Raw genomic sequence first — 22,049 nt, 5'->3', positions numbered from 1 at the left:
TGGATGCTGTGAATCACGTAAGAAGTGATGTGTAGCTGGGGCGATGAGGTGTGCACGTTTGTACCTACACAAGGAGGTTTTCTGGAGAAGGTGAAACTCGATTCCAGCCAGGTGATTCAGTAGAATGTGCATCTAGAAAGTAGATAGATGCAGAGCCAGGTGTGGTGGTTCACACCCGTAATCTCAGCACTTTGGGAGACCAAAGTGGGTGGATAAAAAAGGAAAGCGGACGCAGAGGCATCGAGACCAGTGTGGGATTTCCACACCTTCCTTCAGATGTGTGGTGCTGTGGCGCTGCGGCTGCCTTCAGATGCGTGGTGCTGTGGCGCTGCGGCTGCCTTCAGATGCGTGGTGCTGTGGCGCTGCGGCTGCCTTCAGATGCGTGGTGCTGTGGCGCTGCGGCTGCCTTCAGATGCGTGGTGCTGTGGCGCTGCGGCTGCCTTCAGATGCGTGGTGCTGTGGCGCTGCGGCTGCCTTCAGATGCGTGGTGCTGTGGCGCTGCGGCTGCCTTCAGATGCGTGGTGCTGTGGCGCTGCGGCTGCCTTCAGATGCGTGGTGCTGTGGCGCTGCGGCTGCCTTCAGATGCGTGGTGCTGTGGCGCTGCGGCTGCCTTCAGATGCGTGGTGCTGTGGCGCTGCGGCTGCCTTCAGATGCGTGGTGCTGTGGCGCTGCGGCTGCCTTCAGATGCGTGGTGCTGTGGCGCTGTGGCTGCCTTCAGATGTGTGGTGCTGTGGCGCTGTGGCTGCCTTCAGATGCGTGGTGCTGTGGAGCTGCGGCTGTGTAGAAGTGCCCTTACTTTTGGGTTGCTTTTCTTTATGACTGTCAGCTCATCTCTGGAGGGAGGCTCTGGCACTGTGTGAATATCCTGTCCTCGACATTTGACTGGATGGTGTCAGCATCCATGTCTCATGGGGTCCATGGGGCTCCAGGATAATATCTTCTGATTCTGTCCCCCGTGTATATTAGCTGTTTCCTTTATAACGAAGAGCTTTGTGTAGATCAGGTGGAAGTGAACTCTAGTTTATTCCTTAAAAAACAAGATACGAGGCCGGGTGCGGTGGCTCAAGCCTGTAATCCCAGCACTTTGGGAGGCCGAGACGGGCGGATCACGAGGTCAGGAGATAGAGACCATCCTGGCTAATAACACGGTGAAACCCCGTCTCTACTAAAAAAAAAATACGAAAAACTAGCCGGGCGAGGTGGCGGGCGCCTGTAGTCCCAGCTACTCAGGTGGCTGAGGCAGGAGAATGGCGTGAACCTGGGAGGCAGAGCTTGCAGTGAGCTGAGATCCAGCCACTGCACTCCAGCCTGGGCGACAGAGCGAGACTCCGTCTCAAAAAAAAAAAAAAAAAGGCAAGATACAAGAGGTATGACACACTAAGGGTTTTTTTTTTTTAAAGCAAGAGAAATGCTTTTTCCCTTTAAATTATTTTTAATTTTCAAGGTAGGGCATGGCAAATGGGTTTATTCCTTTTACTTTCCCTCTCTTTTTAAAATGTTACTATGGATTTGTGGATTTTTGTTTGACTTTTGTTGTTTTGGTTTTTGAGATGGTCTCACTCCATCACCCAGGCTGGAGTGCAGTGGTATGATCTTGCCTCCCTGCAGCCTTGTACTCTTGGGCCCAAGCGATCCTCCTGCCTCTATGTTTCATGTTTTAAGATCAGTTGTAGCCAAATCCCGCCCAACACACACGCGTTAGGTATGTTAAGGTGCACGGCAGGCCGTCACCTTATGTCGTTGATAGGTCCTTAGAAACTGCAATTTTAAGTGAAATGACTTTAAGTAAAATGATGTATGATGAAACAGATTTTTTTTCTTCCCAGAAACATTGTAATGAAACTGTGTTGGCCAGGCACAGCGGTGCATGCCTGTAATCCCAGCAATTTGGGAGGCTGAGGCTGGTGGATTGCTTGAGCTCAGGCATTCGAGACCAGCCTGGGCAACATGGCAAAACCCCTTCTCTACAGAGTTTTTTAAAAATTTTATTTATTTTTATGTATTTGTTTGTTTGTTTGTTTTGAGATGGAGTTTCTCTCTTGTTTCCCAGGCTGGAATGCAATGGCGCGATCTCAGCTCACCACAACCTCCGCCTCCCAGGTTCAAGAAATTCTCTTGCCTCAGCCTCCCGAGTATCTGGGATTACAGGCATACACCACCACACTCGGCTAATTTTGTATTTTTTAGTAGAGACGGGGTTTCTCTGTGTTAATTAGGCTGGTCTCGAACTCCCGACCTCAGGTGATCCGCCAGCCTGTCCTAGGATTACAGGTGTGAGCCACAGCGCCTGGCCCCAGAATTTTTTTTTTTTAAAGGAAGAAACTGCGTTGAACAAAATGATGTTATTTGAGGACCTGCTATACGTCACTTCACTTAACATCGCAGTTTCCAAGTATCCATTGATGTTGTTAAGTGAGGACTTACTGTAATTTACATATAGTTAAGTGCAGATTTTTAAATATGCAGTTGATTGGGTTTTTGGACACATGACTATGTCTGTGTCGCCCACACCCCCACGCAGGTGCAGAACATTTCCATCACCCCGGAGGGTGCTTTTGTCCCCCCGTGCAACCTTCTGCTGGCCTGATTTCTGTATTTCTGTAACTCTATGTGACTTTCTAGAGCTTCATATTAACGGAGCCAGACAGTAGACTCTTTGGTGGTCAGTATCTCTTTGAGACTCAACTTATCCCAAATTGGGCTGGCCGGATCCCTTCAAGCTGGCACTTGAGTCCTTTTGGCATGCCCTGTTGGTATTTGAACACTTCCTTGCTTTCTGGCCACTAAGAGAGGCCAGGTTCACCTTGAACTTCTAGACATGGAATTAGCTGTTCCTCTAAAGAGCCTGAGCCTCGTTGAGAGGTTATGTTGAGAAACCAAGTCCTCTCCAGGACTCCCCCAGCTCCCCCAACAGGGAGCTAGGGTACCTCTCTCCAGCTCTCCTCTCCAGGATTCCCCCAGCCCACCATGCAGGAAGCTAGGGTGCCCCTCTCCAGCTCTCCCGGACTCCCCAGTTCCCCATGCACATACTCTGGCTTCCCCAGGGGCTCTCTTTCCATTCCTCTGACTAGGAAAATGTGACTTATCTCGGTTTTTGCCATCTACACCCTCAGGTTAAACCCATGAGAGAATGGAGGAAGAGGAACTGGGAGCCTCCCCAGACCATGTTGACTGCTGCTGTATTCTGAGAGCTCTTGTCTATTATCAGAGGCTGCAGGGTGCTTTTCAAAATTGCATCCAGAGGCCAGGCACGGTGGCTCACACCTTCAGTTCAGCGATTCAGGAGGCTGAAGTGGGAGGATTGCTTGAGCCCAGGAGTTTGAGACCAGCCTGGGCCTCATAGTAAAGCCTCCTTTCTACAGAAAAATGAAAAAGCCACCCGTGGTGGTGTGTTCCTTGTCCCAAATACTCAGGGGGCTAAGACTGGAGGACCGCTTGAGCCCAGGAGTCGGAGGCTGCAGTGAGCTGTGATCACACTGCTATACTCCAGCCTGGGCAATACAGCGAGACCCTGTCCGTGAAAAATAAATACATAACATAAAAATTACGTCCAGAGTTTTTAGTTGTAATCATTGACAAAGGTGGACTGTGGCATGGTGGGTGTGCCCCATCGTTAGGGGCACTGGAAGTCCTGGACTCGGAACAGCCTGTGCATGTATGTGTACCACAGACATTACCACCTACGCCCTGTGACGAGATCATCATTGTATTCTCACCAGGTAAATCGGGTCCTTCCTCGCTCCAATGTGGTCTATAATCTCTATGAGTATTCAGTGCCGGAGGACATGTACCAGGAACACATCAACGAGATCAACGCTGAGCTGTCAGCACCAGACATCGAGGGTGTATATGAGACTCAGGTGACTCCCCAGCCACCCTCGGCTGAACTAGGGGAGGCTCCAGCAGGGTGGAATAGAGGAAAGAAACCCGCCCAGGGTGTGGGCTGGAAAACAGCAGTGATTGTGGACTCGTGCCCACAGGTGAGGTGAATGTCAGCAGGGTGTCTGCCAAAGGTGACCTGTGGGCAGTGGGCCGGGCAGCTGCAGGGGCACAGCCACATCCCAGGCAGGAGTCACGTGGGCAGCCAGAGCCCCCCCATCCAGCCCTTGCCAGCCTGTCTGCCCGCCTCTTCCAGGTTCCGTTACTGTTCCGGGCCCTGGTGCACCTGGGCTGTGTGTGTGTGGTCAGTAAACAGCTGGTGAGGCACCTTTCGGGCTGGGAAGCAGAGACCTTTGCTCTTGAGCACCTGGAGATGCGCTCTCTGGCCCAGTTCAGCTACCTGGAACCAGGTATGGCCTGCACCAGCCGCCACCATGTGCCTGCCTCCCAGACATCTTGGGGTGACGGTCTTGTTTTCTTCTGCAGGGAGTATCCGCCATATCTACCTGTACCACCATGCACAGGGCCACAAAGCGCTCTTCGGGATCTTCATCCCCTCACAGCGCAGGGCGTCCGTCTTTGTGCTGGACACTGTGAGTCCTGGGCCCTCCATGGCAGCACATTGGTTGGAGCAGGGTCTGGGGAAGGAGGACATCTCCCAGGGTGCCCGGGCCCTCCAGGTCTTGTCCTCAAGGGCCTTTGCCCATGAGTGCCTGTCGTGATTGAATTGGCAGTGCCATGGCAGTGGTGGAGTCTGCCCCAGGGCTGCCCCCACTTCCTCCCACACAGGGTGAGGCTGACATGGTCTGCATTTGTCTAGGTGCGTAGCAACCAGATGCCCAACCTTGGCGCCCTGTACTCAGCAGAGCACGGCCTCCTCCTGGAGAAGGTGGGCCCTGAGCTCCTGCCGCCCCCCAAACACACCTTCGAAGTTCGGGCAGAAACTGACCTGAAGACCATCTGCAGAGCCATCCAGCGATTCCTGCTCGCCTACAAGGTGAGGGTGGCTGGGATCCTGCTGTGTGAGTCACCTCTCCTTTGAGGCTGGGCCCACCTGGGTCTTTTCTTCCATTGTGCCTTGACCCAGGAGGAGCGCCGGGGGCCCACGCTCATCGCCGTTCAGTCCAGCTGGGAGCTGAAGAGGCTGGCCAGTGAGATTCCTGTCTTGGAGGAATTCCCGCTGGTGCCTATCTGTGTGGCCGACAAGATCAACTATGGGGTCCTGGACTGGCAGCGCCATGGAGCCCGGCGCATGATCCGGCACTACCTCAACCTGGACACCTGCCTGTCGCAGGCCTTTGAGATGAGCAGGTGAGCGCAGCACTGTCACCGTGGGCCAGTGGTCCCCAGGCAGAGCCGGCCTCAGTGGTCTCTGTGACCCGGCAATGTGCCCTGGCACTGAGCTGTGCCCTGGCGCCAACCTGTGCCTCAGTGCTGACCTGTGCCCCGGTGCAGGTACTTTCACATTCCCATCGGGAACCTGCCAGAGGACATCTCCACGTTCGGCTCCGACCTCTTCTTTGCCCGCCATCTCCATCGCCACAACCACCTGCTCTGGCTGTCCCCTACGGCCCGCCCTGACCTGGGTGGAAAGGAGGCTGATGACAACTGTCTTGTCATGGAGTTTGATGACCAAGCCACTGTTGAGATCAACAGTTCAGGCTGTTACTCCACAGGTAAGTGGGCAGGAGGACGAGGTCCACGAGACCTGACTGGTGTTTCTGTCATTCTGTGACATCTTCTCAAGGCAAGAGTGCCCGAGGATGGGCTCAGAGCTCGACCTCGCAGGTCAGAGCTGAAGCTGCAGGAGACAGTCCTGGGGTCAAGGTCCAGGTGGGGCCTCCTGTGCCCTCGGGAATCTGAATAGCCTGGCAGGTGTGAGGATGGGTGTGGGCAGGTCTGATGCTGGTTTTGGTGGTGGTGGTGGCTGGAGTCAGGCCCAGGGGGCTGGTGGTGCAGGAGCTGGCAGGATGCTGGCTGAGCATGGCGTCTTCCTGTACAGTGTGTGTGGAGCTGGACCTTCAGAACCTGGCCGTCAACACCATCCTCCAGTCTCACCACGTCAACGACATGGAGGGGGCTGACAGCATGGGGATCAGCTTCGACGTGATCCAGCAGGCCTCCCTGGAGGACATGATCACGGGCGGTCAGGCTGCCAGTGCCCCAGCGAGCTACGATGAGACAGCCCTGTGTTCTAACACCTTCAGGTGCCACCCTCTCCGGGAAGGAGTGTTACTAATAGAAGGGTCTTATCCTTTGCCCTTAATTTGGAAAGCTAAGGTCTAAGACAGTGTCCCCTGGGCTTCCCTTAGTCTTAATGGCAGAGCCAGAGACCACTGCGGCGAGTTTCCCATCTTCAGTCTGTTGTCTTTACCACCATGTGGGTCCAGCCTGGTCCCTGGCGACTGTTCCATGTGCTGCCTCTGACCTCCCTGTGGCCAGAGGTACTTCACACAAAGAGCCTTTCTAACCAGGGCCACTTTTCGACGTGACCAAAGGTACATCATAGGGATCTCCAGCCGGCTCTACTGAGTATGATGTGCGAGGCATCGGCACTTAGGTGTCAGGAGCCATCGGTCTGCCACGGAGGTCATGGTTGAGGGTCTAGAGCCGTCAGTCTGCCGCAGAGGGTGTGGTTGAGGGTCAGGAGCTGTCGGTCTGCTGTGGAGAGCGTGGTTGACAGCAGCTACTTGCAGTACCCACCAGTGGTGGTTCATACTGGGGAACGCTTGCTGTGTACCAGGAGGTGGGCCAAGCACTTCACATTCTGCCTCTGTCCCCACAGCAGCCCAGGGACAGGGAGCGGTTATTGTCCATTTTTCAGATGAGGAAACTGAGGTCAGAGGGGCTGGCTTTGTGGTCATACCACAAACAAATGGAAGGGTTGGCACTCAGAAACAAGTCTTTCTAATTCTAGAGCCTGTGCTCAGCCGTAGTTTTAATGACCACACAGAAGGGGAGAGGGAGCATGTCAGAGCTGGGAAATGAGGCCGGGAGAGGACTGGTGGAAAGAAGCAGGGAGGCAGTTGGGAGCCCGGAGCAGGGTCTTGGCAGAGAGACGGTAGGCCAGGCCTGAGAGGTAGATGGAGTCCAACAGCAGATCCCCAAACTACCGCTCTGGGGAACGTGGGGTTTGCTGAATTGTTGAAGAGTTGGTGATGAAAAGGAGTTTTAGGAATGGGACTTGGACCTCTGTAGGTTCTCCTGTAACATTCTGTTCTTGACCTCATTGAAGTTCCCACTTCTTCAGTAGGGTGACGTGCAGTTTTGGAACCTTCAGCTGAATTGGGGTTCCAGTACCAGAGCAGCTGGCATCTCTGCCCTACAGGAAGTGAAGGGGGCCAAACGGGGCGTGTACAGTACACTGCCCAATGCCTAGCTGTCTGGCCTGTGACCAGGGCCCCCCACCACAGGAAACTTGTTTACACTGGCACACGCCCTTGTGGCTTTTGTGTGGCCTGTGTCTAGGTCCCACCTGCCTGACCATTGCTTCGGTGTAGGGGCCCAGCCTTGTGTTCCCCCTAGCGTGGTAGGGAAGACCCAGCCCAGGGTAGCCCCTGCCTCTTCAGAGGGAAGGCACAAAATCAGTCACCACCGCAATAGGGAATAAGTGCAAAGATGTGTTCCTTACATCTCCTGGGCAGGGAGGGTGCCATGAGTAGGGAAGCCATCCTCCCTCCCAGGGCCATGCAAGGCAGGCACAGGGAGAGTGCCCAGGGCAGCTGGCCGTGTGAGAAAATGGGGTGTACGCATGCGTTAGTTCACGGGCAAGTGCCTGAATGGTCCATTTAAAGGAAGTGGCAGGAAGGCAGGGCCTAGCCTGCTAGGCGGGAAAGAGTCCTCTAAGTTCTTGTCTCTGACTGACCGGGGCCATGTGGGTGTGGTGGTGTTTTGTTCTGTTTTGTTCTTGTTTTTTGAGTCAGAGTCTTGCTCCGTCACCCAGGCTGGAGTGCAGTGGCGCCATCTTGGGTCACTGCAACCTCCACCTCCTGGGTTCAAGCGATTCTCCTGCCTCAGCCTCCTAAGTAGCTGGGATTACAGGCGTGCACCAGCCCAGCTAATTTTTGTATTTTTAATAGAGACGGGGTTTCACCATGTTGGCCAAGCTGGTCTCGAGCTCTTGACCTCAGATGATCCACCCACCTCGACCTCGCAAAGTGCTGGGATTACAGGCGTGAGCCACTGCATCTGGCCTAGTGTGTTCTGATGTGTAGGCAGTGGCTTTGCTGTGTCCTTCCTGTCAGGGGCCCCAGCCCGTCGCACACTTGCTGCCCCGTACTGTACTGCCCTCCCATCCTGCTTCAGAACACACAGAGTTTGGGTTGTGTTGAGGGATGTGGCAAAGCCTGAGCTAGTTTCAGGAATGAACTGGAAACAGATGAGGCATGAAGGTAAAGGGATGAAATTTGGACAGTGACTTAAGGTGGGGACAGTGAGAAGGGGAGGTGACAGTGACGGATTTGGACCCAGCCGTGTAGGGAAAACCTGTGCCCGTTTCAGCTGGAGCGTCCTGCGTGGCGGCAGCATGGGAGGCTGAGGGTACAAGGGTGTCCTGCACTTCTCTTTCAGGATCCTGAAGAGCATGGTCGTGGGCTGGGTGAAGGAGATCACCCAGTACCACAACATCTATGCGGACAACCAGGTGATGCACTTCTACCGCTGGCTTCGGTCACCGTCCTCTCTGCTTCATGACCCCGCCCTGCACCGCACGCTCCACAACATGATGAAGAAGCTCTTCCTGCAGTGAGTGCTCCTCCTCCCTGGGCCATCCTCCGCGTCCTCAGCTGGGCTGCTCCCTTACTCTCCAGAACCAGAGACGTGGCCAGCCAGTGCCACTGGGATAAGTAGTCTATTTCTGGGTTTGTGGAGCATAACGATCTTCAAAGGATCCCAGAGAAACACGCAATTGCTGCTGCAGCATCACCTGCACATCCTGCAGAGAACGCTAGGTGGCACCCCCACTCCTGCCCCTTTCCTGCACAAGTCCTGCTGCACAGTGTATTGCTGTATGCCTTGCTCGTTTTAGTGAAAATGTGCCTTGGAGATCTGTGTGAGGACATGCCATATGAAAGAACATTTAGCCTCTTTCCAGCCTTGTGCCGTCATTACAAATAGCAAATCAGTGAGAGGCTTCATGCATGAGCTCACGCAGATAGATCCTGGGGTAACTTCTGGGGCGTAGCCCTGTTGCAGGCCTCACAGGTGTTATAACTCAGGGGATGAATGCTGATTTGATGGACTTCACGAGAGCAGCCCCACAGAGGCCCCTTGTGGACACTTCTTCCCTGGCCGTGCCTCACCAATGTGGCCAGGGATTATTACCCAGCTGCTAGGATAAAAGTGCTTCTTGGTGCAATCTTAACTTAGGATTTTTATAATGAATTAAGTTGAATTTTCTCTTCTAGTCCTTTGTCTAGTTTTCTGTAGCTTTGTTGGTTTTTCTCTTATTGAACATTGAATGAGTTGTCTCCATACAAAAAGTTGCCATTTTTCTGTGATAAGAACTTGCTAGTTTTTTCCTGTTTTTGCTTATCTTTTGCCTTTGTTTGTGGTGGATTTTGCCATGCAGAAATCTTTGTTCTTCATTGGCTTCTGGGTTCTAGTGTATCGGAGGCTTTTCTGCTTCAGGACCCTCAGCTCTTTTCCCTTATGGATTTTCCGGGTGCCCTCTGGCTCTCCACGGCTGTGGCGTCTCCACCACGGACTCTAAACTTGCTCCACAGGCTCATCACTGAGTTCAAGCGCCTGGGGTCGTCAGTCGTCTACGCCAACTTCAACCGCATCATCCTCTGTACAAAGAAGCGCCGTGTGGAAGATGCCATCGCTTATGTGGAGTACATCACCAGCAGGTGCGGCTGGCTGGTCCTGGTGACGCAGCACTGTGGCTTTGAGAGGGGTGCTAAAATGACCCCCTGAAGTGCCAGCTGTCCTCCTGGGTGGACTGGGAGGTCCTTAGAAGCACAGGACTCAACATGGTAAACCCAGAGCAGCATGAAAAGGGGGTTACTGCCACCCGCGTGCTGTAGCAGATCAGAGGCCACGCAGGTGTGCAGCTTGAGTTGAGTGTTTTTTGTTTGTTTTTTTCCCCATGGGAGACACAGATTCAAGGTGCCCTGAATATGTGCACCCCATAAGTGTTGACGGGCAACCTTTCATAGACGTCCGTGTTGGCGAGTGGGAGTGGTGTGGTTCCCAGGTGCTCAGGTGTGCACTGCAGCTGTCAGAGCCTGGTGTTGTGCTTTTGACTTCCTGCCTTCCAGGCCATGTTCCTGAGGTTCCCTCGTGGGCCTTGCTGTGCTTCTGAAACACTCAGCAGTATTTAAATCTAAATAGAAGACAAAGCAACAGAAAATCTCCACCAGCTCCTTTTGTTCAATTGATAGTAGGAAGCTCCCTCCCAGGTGCACTCACCCTGGGGATGAATGCAGCCATTTCTGAGTGCAGAGAGGAGTTGCTCGTGGAGGCATAGAGTGTCTGCATGGGTCTGGTCTTTGCATGGTTACAGGGGCAGCATCTGGGGGTGCTGCAGAAAAGACTGACACTAAATTGATAATAGGTCACTGAGAAGTAGGAAGGTAGAGCTTATAAGACTTTCATTCCTAATCAAACCATATGCAATGGATTAATCTCAAACCCAAAACTACCGTTGTCCTCCTGCTGACCCACTGTGGCCCCTTATGTCTATCCAAGATGAGCCTTGATGGTCAGTGGTCACGCTGTGTGCCTGGGAGAGCTGGCTTGGGCTAGAATTGTATTTCAGAGCATGGCTGAGATGATGGGAAGGATGTGCCTCTCCCCACACTGGCCATGGGCAGCTCCAGGGGTGCCCTGTACCTGAGGAGGCCAGGGTTGCTCATGTCAGGAAACAGGCTGCCATTCTCCCTTAGCGCAGAGAGCAGAGTTAGGGAGAACATAAAATTCTCCTGCAGGAGGTGCAGTGTGGGCTACTCAGCTGTGTTTTAAAACTGTGATTTAGGATGTTCCTCCTTCCTTCCTCTCTTTCTTTGTTTATTCTTCCCTTTTTTTTTTGGTTTTTGTTTTGTTTTTTTTAAGAGATGGAGTCTTGCTCTGTCACCCAGGCTAGAGTGCAGTGGTGCAGTAGTGGCTCACTGCAGCCTCAGCCTCTGGGCTCAAGCTATCTGCCCACCTCAGCCCACTGAGTAGATGGGACTAGAGGTGCATGCCAGCATGCCCAGCCAATTTTTGCATTTTTTTATAGAGACAGGGTTTTGCCACGTTGCCTGGATGGTCTTGAACTCCTGAGCTCAGGCGATCCTCCTGCCTCAGCCTCTCAAAGTGCTAGGATTACAGGCATGAGCCACTGTGCCTGGCCGGTTCTTTTTTTTTTTTTCTTAAATGGATCTAACTTGCAGAGGAGTGGGTCAGCCCTAGTGAGGCTTAACTGAGGAGTGACAAGGATGACGATAGCTTAGAAGAGCTTGGCAGTGGGAAGCACTGTGGTTGGTTACCTGAAGCTGCAGGTCACCTGAGGCCGGGAGCAGAGGCAGAACGCCTTATGGGCTGTCCCCAGCATGAGGAGGCACCCAGCTCTCTGTGGTGCCAGCTCCCAGGGGCCTGGTGGACCTCCTTAGTTTTACATTTACCGCGTTTCCCTAGGAAGCCTGAGGAACGATGTGATCTGAATGAACTTTCAGATTCAATGTTAAGTAAGTGGAAGGTACAGATAGATACAAGAGGAAAAAAAGGAAAGTTGAGAACAAGTTCGATTTCATTTAAACAGTGTCTTCAATGCTTCCTCTACAGCATCCATGCTAAGGAGATCTTCCATTCTTTGACAATTTCTTTTTCTCGATGCTGGGAATTTCTTCTCTGGATGGATCCATCTAACTATGGCGGAATCAAAGGAAAAGTTTCATCTCGTGTTCACCATGGACTGGTAAGAGAGCTGCAGTGTGGCACGAGCCAGCTTTAGGGGCCGCGTTCCTTCCTGCAGCAAGTGCTGAGTGCTCAGGGCCCCGGCAGGCCTGGCTGTGTGGCAGCAGACACTGCAACCGCATCCTGCCCTCATGAACATGGGGAGGGACCATGTGCAGACAAGCACATCAGTGTGGAGTGTGGCGTCGGCCCTGGTGAGGGCAGGGCTTGCCATGGGCCACAGGGAGGTGGAGGCCTGTGAGGCGGTGACAAGGAATCCCAGAGCTGATGAAGCGCGCTGGAGTCGTGCGTGCATAAGGCGCCTCCAGTGTGTGGACACCAGGGAGGCAGAGCACAGGTCACTGGAGCAGTGATTGCAGATGCAGGCAGAGAGCTGGCAGGGCCAGGCAACTTGGGCGTGGCAGGGCAGGGCCTCAGCTTTCGTGGGGATGGGAGGTTCTGTGTGGGCGATGTTGGAGCTTTCTTGGCCCCATGCGGATAACCCACCATCGGAGGGCACAGGCAGGTAAAGCCAGTTAGTGCCCATGCCAGGGAGATGCTGGGCAGCGAGGTTGGTGAGAATGGCCTGGGTGGGCTTTGAAGTGGAGCCAAGGGACCAGTGGATCGGATGTGGGCGAATGCCCAGGTGTGGGCCAGGCTGTGGGTGAGTGGAGGTGTGGGCCAGGCTGTGGGTGAGTGCAGGTGTGGACCAGGCTGTGGGTGAGTGGAGGTGTGGGCCAGGCTGTGGGTGAGTGCAGGTGTGGGCCAGGCTGTGGGTGAGTGGAGGTGTGGGCCAGGCTGTGGGTGAGTGCAGGTGTGGGCCAGGCTGTGGGTGAGTGCAGGTGTGGACCAGGCTGTGGGTGAGTGCAGGTGTGGGCCAGGCTGTGGGTGAGTGCAGGTGTGGGCCAGGCTGTGGGTGAGTGCAGGTGTGGGCCAGGCTGTGGGTGAGTGGAGGTGTGGGCCAGGCTGTGGGTGAGTGCAGGTGTGGACCAGGCTGTGGGTGAGTGCAGGTGTGGGCCAGGCTGTGGGTGAGTGCAGGTGTGGGCCAGGCTGTGGGTGAGTGGAGGTGTGGGCCAGGCTGTGGGTGAGTGGAGGTGTGGGCCAGGCTGTGGGTGAGTGCAGGTGTGGGCCAGGCTGTGGGTGAGTGCAGGTGTGGGCCAGGCTGTGGGTGAGTGGAGGTGTGGGCCAGGCTGTGGGTGAGTGCAGGTGTGGGCCAGGCTGTGGGTGAGTGGAGGTGTGGGCCAGGCTGTGGGTGAGTGCAGGTGTGGACCAGGCTGTGGGTGAGTGCAGGTGTGGGCCAGGCTGTGGGTGAGTGCAGGTGTGGGCCAGGCTGTGGGTGAGTGCAGGTGTGGGCCAGGCTGTGGGTGAGTGCAGGTGTGGGCCAGGCTGTGGGTGAGTGGAGGTGTGGGCCAGGCTGTGGGTGAGTGGAGGTGTGGGCCAGGCTGTGGGTGAGTGCAGGTGTGGGCCAGGCTGTGGGTGAGTGCAGGTGTGGGCCAGGCTGTGGGTGAGTGCAGGTGTGGGCCAGGCTGTGGGTGAGTGGAGGTGTGGGCCAGGCTGTGGGTGAGTGGAGGTGTGGGCCAGGCTGTGGGTGAGTGCAGGTGTGGGCCAGGCTGTGGGTGAGTGCAGGTGTGGGCCAGGCTGTGGGTGAGTGCAGGTGTGGGCCAGGCTGTGGGTGAGTGCAGGTGTGGGCCAGGCTGTGGGTGAGTGCAGGTGTGGGCCAGGCTGTGGGTGAGTGCAGGTGTGGGCCAGGCTGTGGGTGAGTGGAGGTGTGGGCCAGGCTGTGGGTGAGTGCAGGTGTGGGCCAGGCTGTGGGTGAGTGCAGGTGTGGGCCAGGCTGTGGGTGAGTGGAGGTGTGGGCCAGGCTGTGGGTGAGTGCAGGTGTGGGCCAGGCTGTGGGTGAGTGGAGGTGTGGGCCAGGCTGTGGGTGAGTGCAGGTGTGGGCCAGGCTGTGGGTGAGTGGAGGTGTGGGCCAGGCTGTGGGTGAGTGCAGGTGTGGGCCAGGCTGTGGGTGAGTGGAGGTGTGGGCCAGGCTGTGGGTGAGTGCAGGTGTGGGCCAGGCTGTGGGTGAGTGGAGGTGTGGGCCAGGCTGTGGGTGAGTGGAGGTGTGGGCCAGGCTGTGGGTGAGTGCAGGTGTGGGCCAGGCTGTGGGTGAGTGGAGGTGTGGGCCAGGCTGTGGGTGAGTGGAGGTGTGGGCCAGGCTGTGGGTGAGTGCAGGTGTGGGCCAGGCTGTGGGTGAGTGCAGGTGTGGGCCAGGCTGTGGGTGAGTGCAGGTGTGGGCCAGGCTGTGGGTGAGTGGAGGTGTGGGCCAGGCTGTGGGTGAGTGCAGGTGTGGGCCAGGCTGTGGGTGAGTGCAGGTGTGGGCCAGGCTGTGGGTGAGTGGAGGTGTGGGCCAGGCTGTGGGTGAGTGCAGGTGTGGGCCAGGCTGTGGGTGAGTGGAGGTGTGGGCCAGGCTGTGGGTGAGTGCAGGTGTGGGCCAGGCTGTGGGTGAGTGGAGGTGTGGGCCAGGCTGTGGGTGAGTGCAGGTGTGGGCCAGGCTGTGGGTGAGTGGAGGTGTGGGCCAGGCTGTGGGTGAGTGCAGGTGTGGGCCAGGCTGTGGGTGAGTGGAGGTGTGGGCCAGGCTGTGGGTGAGTGGAGGTGTGGGCCAGGCTGTGGGTGAGTGCAGGTGTGGGCCAGGCTGTGGGTGAGTGGAGGTGTGGGCCAGGCTGTGGGTGAGTGGAGGTGTGGGCCAGGCTGTGGGTGAGTGCAGGTGTGGGCCAGGCTGTGGGTGAGTGCAGGTGTGGGCCAGGCTGTGGGTGAGTGGAGGTGTGGGCCAGGCTGTGGGTGAGTGCAGGTGTGGGCCAGGCTGTGGGTGAGTGCAGGTGTGGGCCAGGCTGTGGGTGAGTGCAGGTGTGGGCCAGGCTGTGGGTGAGTGCAGGTGTGGGCCAGGCTGTGGGTGAGTGGAGGTGTGGGCCAGGCTGTGGGTGAGTGCAGGTGTGGACCAGGCTGTGGGTGAGTGCAGGTGTGGGCCAGGCTGTGGGTGAGTGCAGGTGTGGGCCAGGCTGTGGGTGAGTGCAGGTGTGGGCCAGGCTGTGGGTGAGTGCAGGTGTGGGCCAGGCTGTGGGTGAGTGCAGGTGTGGGCCAGGCTGTGGGTGAGTGCAGGTGGCTGTGTCAGGAGCAGTGTGGGGAAGGGGTCATGTCTGGTTGGGACTCCTGGCGTTTGCAAGGTTGAGACGTGGGTGGTTAGCCGGTGCAGGAGTGGCCAGAGAGTGGCTGGGTGTGTTGAGAGGAGGCCTGTGTCCTCCACGGGGATCCTTACAGAGGACTGAGAGGAAGCTGTGGGTATAGGGGCCAGGGGCTCAGATGTCAGAGGGAAAGCCCTTCTCTAAGGAGGCAGACACTTCTGAGAGCTGGCAGGATGAAGCCAAGGCTGCCCAGGATACCTGGATGGGAGCAATTCCGGTTGGAGTTGGGGGACAAACCCTGATTAAAGGGATTCAGAAGAAAATGGGAGGGTAGAAGCGCAGGTGGTATAGACAGCTCTCAGGAGGGGATCAGCGTATGGTCAGGGCAGGTGGCAGTGGGTGTCAGTGTCTACACAGACGTGGCCGGGACAGTGCCGTGGCATGAACGCAGGCTGCGCGGGAGGCTGGTCTATGATGGGGTCGTGCCATCCCAGGAGATTCATGGACTCAGAGGAATGAACAGTCACTGGGAATCTCTGACTGGTTCTTTCGTCCTTGAGGGGTGAAAGTTCAATAATTAAAGTGAACCCTGAAAGTGCAGAGTGAAGCTCGCAGTCCCAGGTCACGAGCACTTCTGTGCGCCAGGCACTTCCCACAAAGCGCTCTGTACTGGGAGCCACCCTGCGGGATTCGCACAGGCTCCCGGAGACAGTGACTATGGGGAAGGCCTCTAGTCAAATGGGGCAGATGGACACAGGTTGGAGGAGCCTTCTCTGTGGCATCCTACCCCTCTACGCGGCCGCGATGGTACAAACACAGCCGCCTTGTCTCTGTTACAGCAAGACTCACAGAAAGTGCAGGGAGCAGAGGATGAGCAGGAAAATGAGGACAATGAGGAGGAAAGAAATGGGGAGGAGGAGGAAGATGCGGAGGAATCCAGCGTGGAAGATTCACTGGAAAACAACTGGAACATTTTGCAGTTTTTGCCACAGGCAGCCTCCTGCCAGAGCTACTTCCTCATGATTGTTTCAGGTGAGCCCAGAGCCCAGGACTGCGCAGCCTCCACCAGAGGGACTCAGGGTTAGTAGATGTGGCTCCTGTGCCGTGGTATCGCAAGAAGGGAGACAGTGGAAAAATCGGATCGGGCGGAGCGTGCCCAGCAGTTGGGACTTTGTGAGCCAAGGAGCCTCCTCTCCCGGCTCCCGGCATGTTCCACTGGAGGACCCAGAGAGGGGTGGCTGTCTTCCCTCCAGCCCTCGCTCTCTCAGGAAACTCCATGGGGAGCGGCTGCCCCTGGCCGTGTCATTGAGGGGTTTCCTAGCTCTGCTCCTGCCGTCTGATTCAGTAACTCAGTCATATACATTCCCAGGGAACACTGGTGTGGGTGCATGTGCAGTAGCTGAAGATAAACCCCTGGGTCAGGTCAGCTGCCCCCTGGCTGGTCTGTGAGGCCTAACTTTCTGGTGGGGAAGTTCTTGTGCCTTGGTTTGGGTCTGTAGGCTTAGAGTTTGCAAATCAAGCTGTGCAGGTTAGTGTGCAGACGAAGCTTATCGAGGAAGCACTGTTTGTAGTTCAGAGCCCGAAGTTAAAGAACCCTCTCAGTTACAACAGCAAGTTGTGCTGTGCACACACAGGCGGATGCAGTCACAGAGGCCTTCATTGATGATCATTTTATATTTTATATTTTTGTCTACTTGTCCTTGAGTCTTTAACTTTCTCAGTTCTCTCTTGCAACTTTCTAAGTCTCTTGAAAAGTTCTGGGTCGGCCGCTCGCAGTCGCTCACGCCTGTAATCCCAACACTGAGAGGCTGAGGCGGGTGGATCACGTGAGGTCAAGAGTTTGAGACCAGCCTGGCTAACATGGTGAAACCCCATCTCTACTAAAAATACAAAAAGTACCCGGGTGTGGTGGCGCACACCTGTAATCCCAGCTATTTAGGAAGCTGAGGCAGTAGAATCGCTTGAACCCAGGAGGCGAAGGTTGCGGTGAGCCGAGATTGTGCCATCGCACTCCAGTCTGGGCAACAAGAGTGAAACTCTGTCTCAAAAAAAAAAAAAAAAAAAAAAAGGCCGGGCGCGGTGGCTCAAGCCTGTAATCCCAGCACTTTGGGAGGCCGAGACGGGCGGATCACGAGGTCAGGAGATCGAGACCATCCTGGCTAACACGGTGAAACCCCGTCTCTACTAAAAATACAAAAAACTAGCCGGGCGAGGTGGCGGGCGCCTGTAGTCCCAGCTACTCGGGAGGCTGAGGCAGGAGAATGGTCTAAACCCGGGAGGCGGAGCTTGCAGTGAGCTGAGATCTGGCCACTGCACCCCAGCCTGGGCGACAGAGCAAGACTCTGTCTCAAAAAAAAAAAAAAAAAAAAAAAAAAAAAGTAAGTGCCGGTGCCAGGCCCGGAGGAGTTTTTGGAGAAGCCTGCTGACGCCAGAGGCCCTGTTTTTCACATGCTACCCAGTGGGAGGGTTCGTGTGCATGGCCTCATTTATACAGTTTTCTGCTGATAATGAACTCGAGTGTCAGCTAGTGTTCCTTCTCATTTCCACTTCTCATCTAATTGACTTTTAGCTCATCTAAAGGCCGCAAATAAAATTATTAACAATGACATTTTAGCCTTATCTGTGAGGCAATCTGACCAGTCATGGGTCCCCTCAGATTCTAGGGTGTTCGCAACAGCCCGACTCAGGGCCGGTGGTGTATGTGCCTCTCCACAGCGTACATTGTGGCCGTGTACCACTGCATGAAGGACGGGCTGAGGCGCAGTGCTCCAGGGAGCACCCCCGTGAGGAGGAGGGGGGCCAGCCAGCTCTCCCAGGAGGCCGAGGGGGCGGCTGGAGCCCTTCCCGGTGAGCAGTCTTTTGTCTCTCGAGGCCACTGCCTTGTGCCAGTTACCTAACTCCTCTGTGTGCCTTGGGTGGTCCCCAGTGCCAGTCCCCCACGTGGGAGGTCCCCGGTGCCAGACGGGTCCCAGATCCCTCCCTCAGCATCGTCATACTTCCAGGAATGATCACCTTCTCTCAGGATTATGTCGCAAATGAACTCACTCAGAGCTTCTTCACCATCACTCAGAAGATTCAGAAGAAAGTCACAGGCTCTCGGAACTCCACTGAGCTCTCAGAGATGTTTCCTGTCCTCCCTGGTTCCCACTTGCTGCTCAATAACCCTGCTCTGGAGTTCATCAAATACGTGTGCAAGGTGAGGGTGCCAGTGTGCTTGTGAGGAGAGGACACCAACATACATGCGTAAGGCAAGAATGTTAATGTGTGCAAGGTGAGGCTGTAACGTGCACCGTGAACGTGCTAGAGTATGTGTGCAAGATAAGGACACCGACATACCTGTGCATGGGAAGGATGTTAATGAATGCAGGATGAGGCTTCCACGTGTGCAAGGGGGAGGTACCTACCCGGGTAGGGTCAGGGTGCCAGTGTGTGCAAGGTGAGGAGCAGGTGTAAGTTACTTGTTCATTCCACCAACATTGATCATGTCCCTGTCAATCATGTCCCTGTCACATGCAGCCACAGTCGAGGCTTCTGTGCTCAGGTGTGAGCAAGACAGGAAGGGCCCTGCCTCATGGGCCTGCCTGCTGCCAGCTGACCCGAGAAGGGAGAGGGCCATTCAGAGGCGCAGGTGCTGTGGGGACAGAGCCTGTAAGGGACGCTGGGACCAGGTGCAGGAAGAGGGAGGATGCAAAGGCCCTGGGGGATGAGCTTGGTGTGTTGGTGAAGGCACAGCCGAGCACCCAGTACCACCGGCTGGGAGGATGGGTCACCGGAGACCAGTAGGCTGGATCAGGACCCAGAGCTGATGAGATGAGAGCTTGCTCGGATGCTGAGGCCTTTCTGGGAAAGGCAGGCTGAGTCCAAGAGGGATAATATTACCAGATAACGACCACGGGTGTCAGCCCTTAAAGAGCAGAGCGCTTCACTGCCCATTTTCTCACTCAGCCTTCCCAGCAAACTGCATCTCACACACGGCTAAGGTTACGCTGGAGATCACGTGATGGCCTCAAGGTCTAGTTGTGGTGAAGAAGTGTTTTTAGCTCACCATTTTAATTCCTTTGTTGACTTTTACATGCTTTAAATTCATTTTTATTGAGGTATAATTTACATACAGTAAAATGTACTCTGTGGCGTGCAGTTGTGTGATTTTTCCTAGATGAATGGAATTGCGCCACCATCAGCAGGATACAGGATAGTCACCACCCGACATTTCCCACGCTGCCCTCCTCACCTGACACCCCTTTAGCCACTAGTGTGTCCTCCATCCCTGTGTTTGTTTTCTCTTCCAGAGCGTCACATAAGTAGAGACATACTGTGCAGCATTTTGGATCTGGCTTCTTAGCAAAGCACACTTGCAGTTGGTTCATCCACGCTCTCGTGTGTATCAGAACCCCTTCCTTTCTGTTGCGAGTCGTGTCCGTTGTGTGGGGAACCACAGCTTGCTTTTCATTCACTGGTGGAAGGACATTTGCGTTGCTTCCACTTTGGGGTGATGAATAACAAAGCTGCTGTAAACATTCTGTAGGTGGAGGTTTTTGTGTGAACGTAAATTTCAGTTCTCTGAGGTTAAAAACCCAGGAGGGGCATTGCTGGGTCATTTTTTAAGTGTTTGTTTAACTTGATAAGAAACTGCCAAACTCTTTTCTGACCGTCTCAGGGTCTCATCAGCAGTGTGTGGCAAGAGTTGCAGTCCACATCCTCACCAGGACTTGGTATTATTGCATTTTTAAATTGCAGTGATTCCAGTAGGTGTGTAGTGGTATCACATTGTGTTTCTGATTTGCATTTCCCTGGCATCTAATAATGTGGGGCTTTTTTTTTTAGATGCAGATTCACTCTCATTGCCCAGGCTGGGGTGCAATGGCACGATCTCAGCTCACTGCAACCTCCGCCTCCAGGTTAGCTGGGACTATAGGCGCCTGCCACTACAGCCCACCATTTTTTTGTATTTTTAGTAGAGATGGGGTTTCACCACGTTGGCCAAGCTGGTCTCGAACTCCTGACCTCAAGTGATCCACCTGCTTCGGCCTCCCAAAGTACTGGGATTACAGGCGTGAGCCACCGCGCCCGGCTGTGGGGCATTTTTTAATGGGCTTCCTTGCTGTCCCCGTGTCTGTCCTCTTTGGTGAAGTTTAAGGTTTTACATTTGTCTGATCCATTTGAGTTAATTTTTATACAATGTGCATGAAGTAGATCCAAGTCCATTTTTCTGCATAGGATATCTGATTGCAGGCGTACCCTGTCTTGTTGTGCTTCAAAGCAGTTATGTGTATTTTACAAATGGAAGGTTTGTGGGAATCTTGTGTTGAGCAAGTCTCATCTTTCCAACAGCATGTGCCCACTGTGTCTGTGTCAGACTTTTCCACTATTATTATATCAGCCATGATAGCCTTTGATGCTTCTTTTTTTTTTTTTTTTTTTTTTTTGAGACGGAGTCTGGCTCTGTCGCCCGGGCTGGAGTGCAGTGGCCGGATCTCAGCTCACTGCAAGCTCGGCCCCCCGGGTTTATGCCATTCTCCTGCCTCAGCCTCCCGAGTAGCTGGGACTACAGGCGCTCGCCGCCTCGCCCGGCTAGTTTTTTGTATTTTTTAGTAGAGACGGGGTTTCACCATGTTCGCCAGGATGGTCTCGATCTCCTGACCTCGTGATCCGCCCGTCTCGGCCTCCCAAAGTGCTGGGATTACAGGCTTGAGCCACCGCGCCCGGCCCCACCTAGGTTTTTTTTTTTTTTGAGATGGAGTCTCACTCTGTCACTCAGACTAGAGTGCAGTGGTGCGATCTCAGCTCACTGCAACCTCCACCTCCTGGGTTCAAGCGAATCCCTGCCTCAGCCTCCCAGGTAGCTGGGATTACAGGTGCGCCCGCCACCACGCCCAGCTAATTTTTGTACTTTTAGTAGAAGTGGGGTTTCACTGTGTTGGCCAGGATGGTCTTGAACTCCTGCCCTCAGGTCATCCACCTGCCTTGGCCTCCCAAAGTGCTGGGATTACAGGCGTGAGCCACCACAAATCACATAACTTTTATATGTACTGAGAAAACAAGCGTGAGCCAAAAATCACGTAACTTTTATATGCACTAAAAAACCAAAATATTTGTGTGATTTGCTTTATTGTGATATTTGTCTGTTGAGGTGGTACGAAACCGAACTTGCAGTATCTCCAAGATATGCTTGTATTCCAGAACCATTTGTTGAAAAGACTATTCTTTTTCTATTGAATCATCTTTGTACCTTTTTCCATAACTTAATGAACTTATCTGTGTGGGTCTATTTCTGGATTATGTATTCTTTTTTTCTATCTCGGGTTCAATTTGCTAATATTTTGTTGAGCATTTTTGTGTCTATGCTCAGTTATTGGTCTGTAGTTCCTTTGTATGGTCTTTGGTTATAGTATCAGGGTGATGCTGGCCTCATAGAGTAGGTTGGGTGCTCTCCCTCTTCAGTGTTTTGAAAGATATCGTGTAGAATCAGCAGCATTTCTTCCTTAAATGTTTAGTAAATTCCCCGGGGAAGCCTGTCCTCACTGATGGAAAACTGCCAGTGTAGAGAAGTCGGCTCTCTGAGGCTTCTACAGGGACTAAGGCAGGGAGGAAAGGACACCAGGAAACTGTAGCCTAAGGTCCAGAGGGTTCTGGCCCAGACAGAGCAGCAGGGAGGCCCCGGGAGCTCCTTCCCGATGTGGGCTGTGGTCTCTGCAGGTGCTGTCCCTGGACACCAACATCACAAACCAGGTGAATAAGCTGAACCGAGACCTGCTTCGCCTGGTGGATGTCGGCGAGTTCTCCGAGGAGGCCCAGTTCCGAGACCCCTGCCGGTCCTACGTGCTTCCTGAGGTCATCTGCCGCAGCTGTAACTTCTGCCGCGACCTGGACCTGTGTAAAGACTCTTCCTTCTCAGAGGTGTGGCTGAGCCCCAGTGGGGCTTTCACATCTGAGGGGTTTTCACATCTGAGGGCACTGCAGTGTCTTGGGGCTTCTGCAGCCCCAGCTCTGTAGGTCACACCTGCTGCCGCTCTGACTCACACGGATTGGCAACAGGCCCCTTCCCAGGCCTCCGCATACCACGTTCGGAATGTTGTCCTAGGAAGGGCTCAAGCGTAGGTGGGAGGCCGGAGCGCGCGCAGCTGCACTCAGGAG

General features: G+C 54.6%; 1 protein-coding gene across 8 annotated transcripts in view; it reads left to right on the top strand.

The window, feature by feature from the left end:
- POLE (DNA polymerase epsilon, catalytic subunit) overlaps nucleotides 1-22,049 on the top strand; it is a 65,777-nt gene that overhangs the window by 41,899 nt on the left and 1,829 nt on the right. For 4 of the 8 annotated variants that reach the window (XM_045366244.3, XM_045366243.3, XM_074008495.1 and 1 more), the window contains 14 exons: nucleotides 3,720-3,860; nucleotides 4,136-4,289; nucleotides 4,366-4,472; nucleotides 4,700-4,876; nucleotides 4,967-5,190; nucleotides 5,335-5,555; nucleotides 5,882-6,086; nucleotides 8,449-8,622; nucleotides 9,603-9,728; nucleotides 11,644-11,776; nucleotides 15,755-15,947; nucleotides 17,631-17,762; nucleotides 17,918-18,111; nucleotides 21,612-21,812. In XM_045366244.3, the coding sequence (XP_045222179.2) occupies nucleotides 3,720-3,860; nucleotides 4,136-4,289; nucleotides 4,366-4,472; nucleotides 4,700-4,876; nucleotides 4,967-5,190; nucleotides 5,335-5,555; nucleotides 5,882-6,086; nucleotides 8,449-8,622; nucleotides 9,603-9,728; nucleotides 11,644-11,776; nucleotides 15,755-15,947; nucleotides 17,631-17,762; nucleotides 17,918-18,111; nucleotides 21,612-21,812 (2,382 nt within the window). Of the gene's footprint in view, nucleotides 1-3,113; nucleotides 3,545-3,719; nucleotides 3,861-4,135; nucleotides 4,290-4,365; nucleotides 4,473-4,699; nucleotides 4,877-4,966; nucleotides 5,191-5,334; nucleotides 5,556-5,881; nucleotides 6,087-8,448; nucleotides 8,623-9,602; nucleotides 9,729-11,643; nucleotides 11,777-15,754; nucleotides 15,948-17,630; nucleotides 17,763-17,917; nucleotides 18,112-21,611; nucleotides 21,813-22,049 lie in introns of those variants that run through there. The other 4 variants (XM_074008492.1, XM_074008491.1, XR_012420886.1 and 1 more) reach the window with 3 other exon arrangements.

This window comes from Macaca fascicularis, chromosome 11 (genome assembly GCF_037993035.2).
Source record: "Macaca fascicularis isolate 582-1 chromosome 11, T2T-MFA8v1.1".
Classification (NCBI taxonomy): domain Eukaryota; kingdom Metazoa; phylum Chordata; class Mammalia; order Primates; family Cercopithecidae; genus Macaca; species Macaca fascicularis.
The sequence above is the reverse complement of the archived record's forward strand: the minus strand, read 5'-3'. Positions and strand labels throughout refer to the sequence as shown.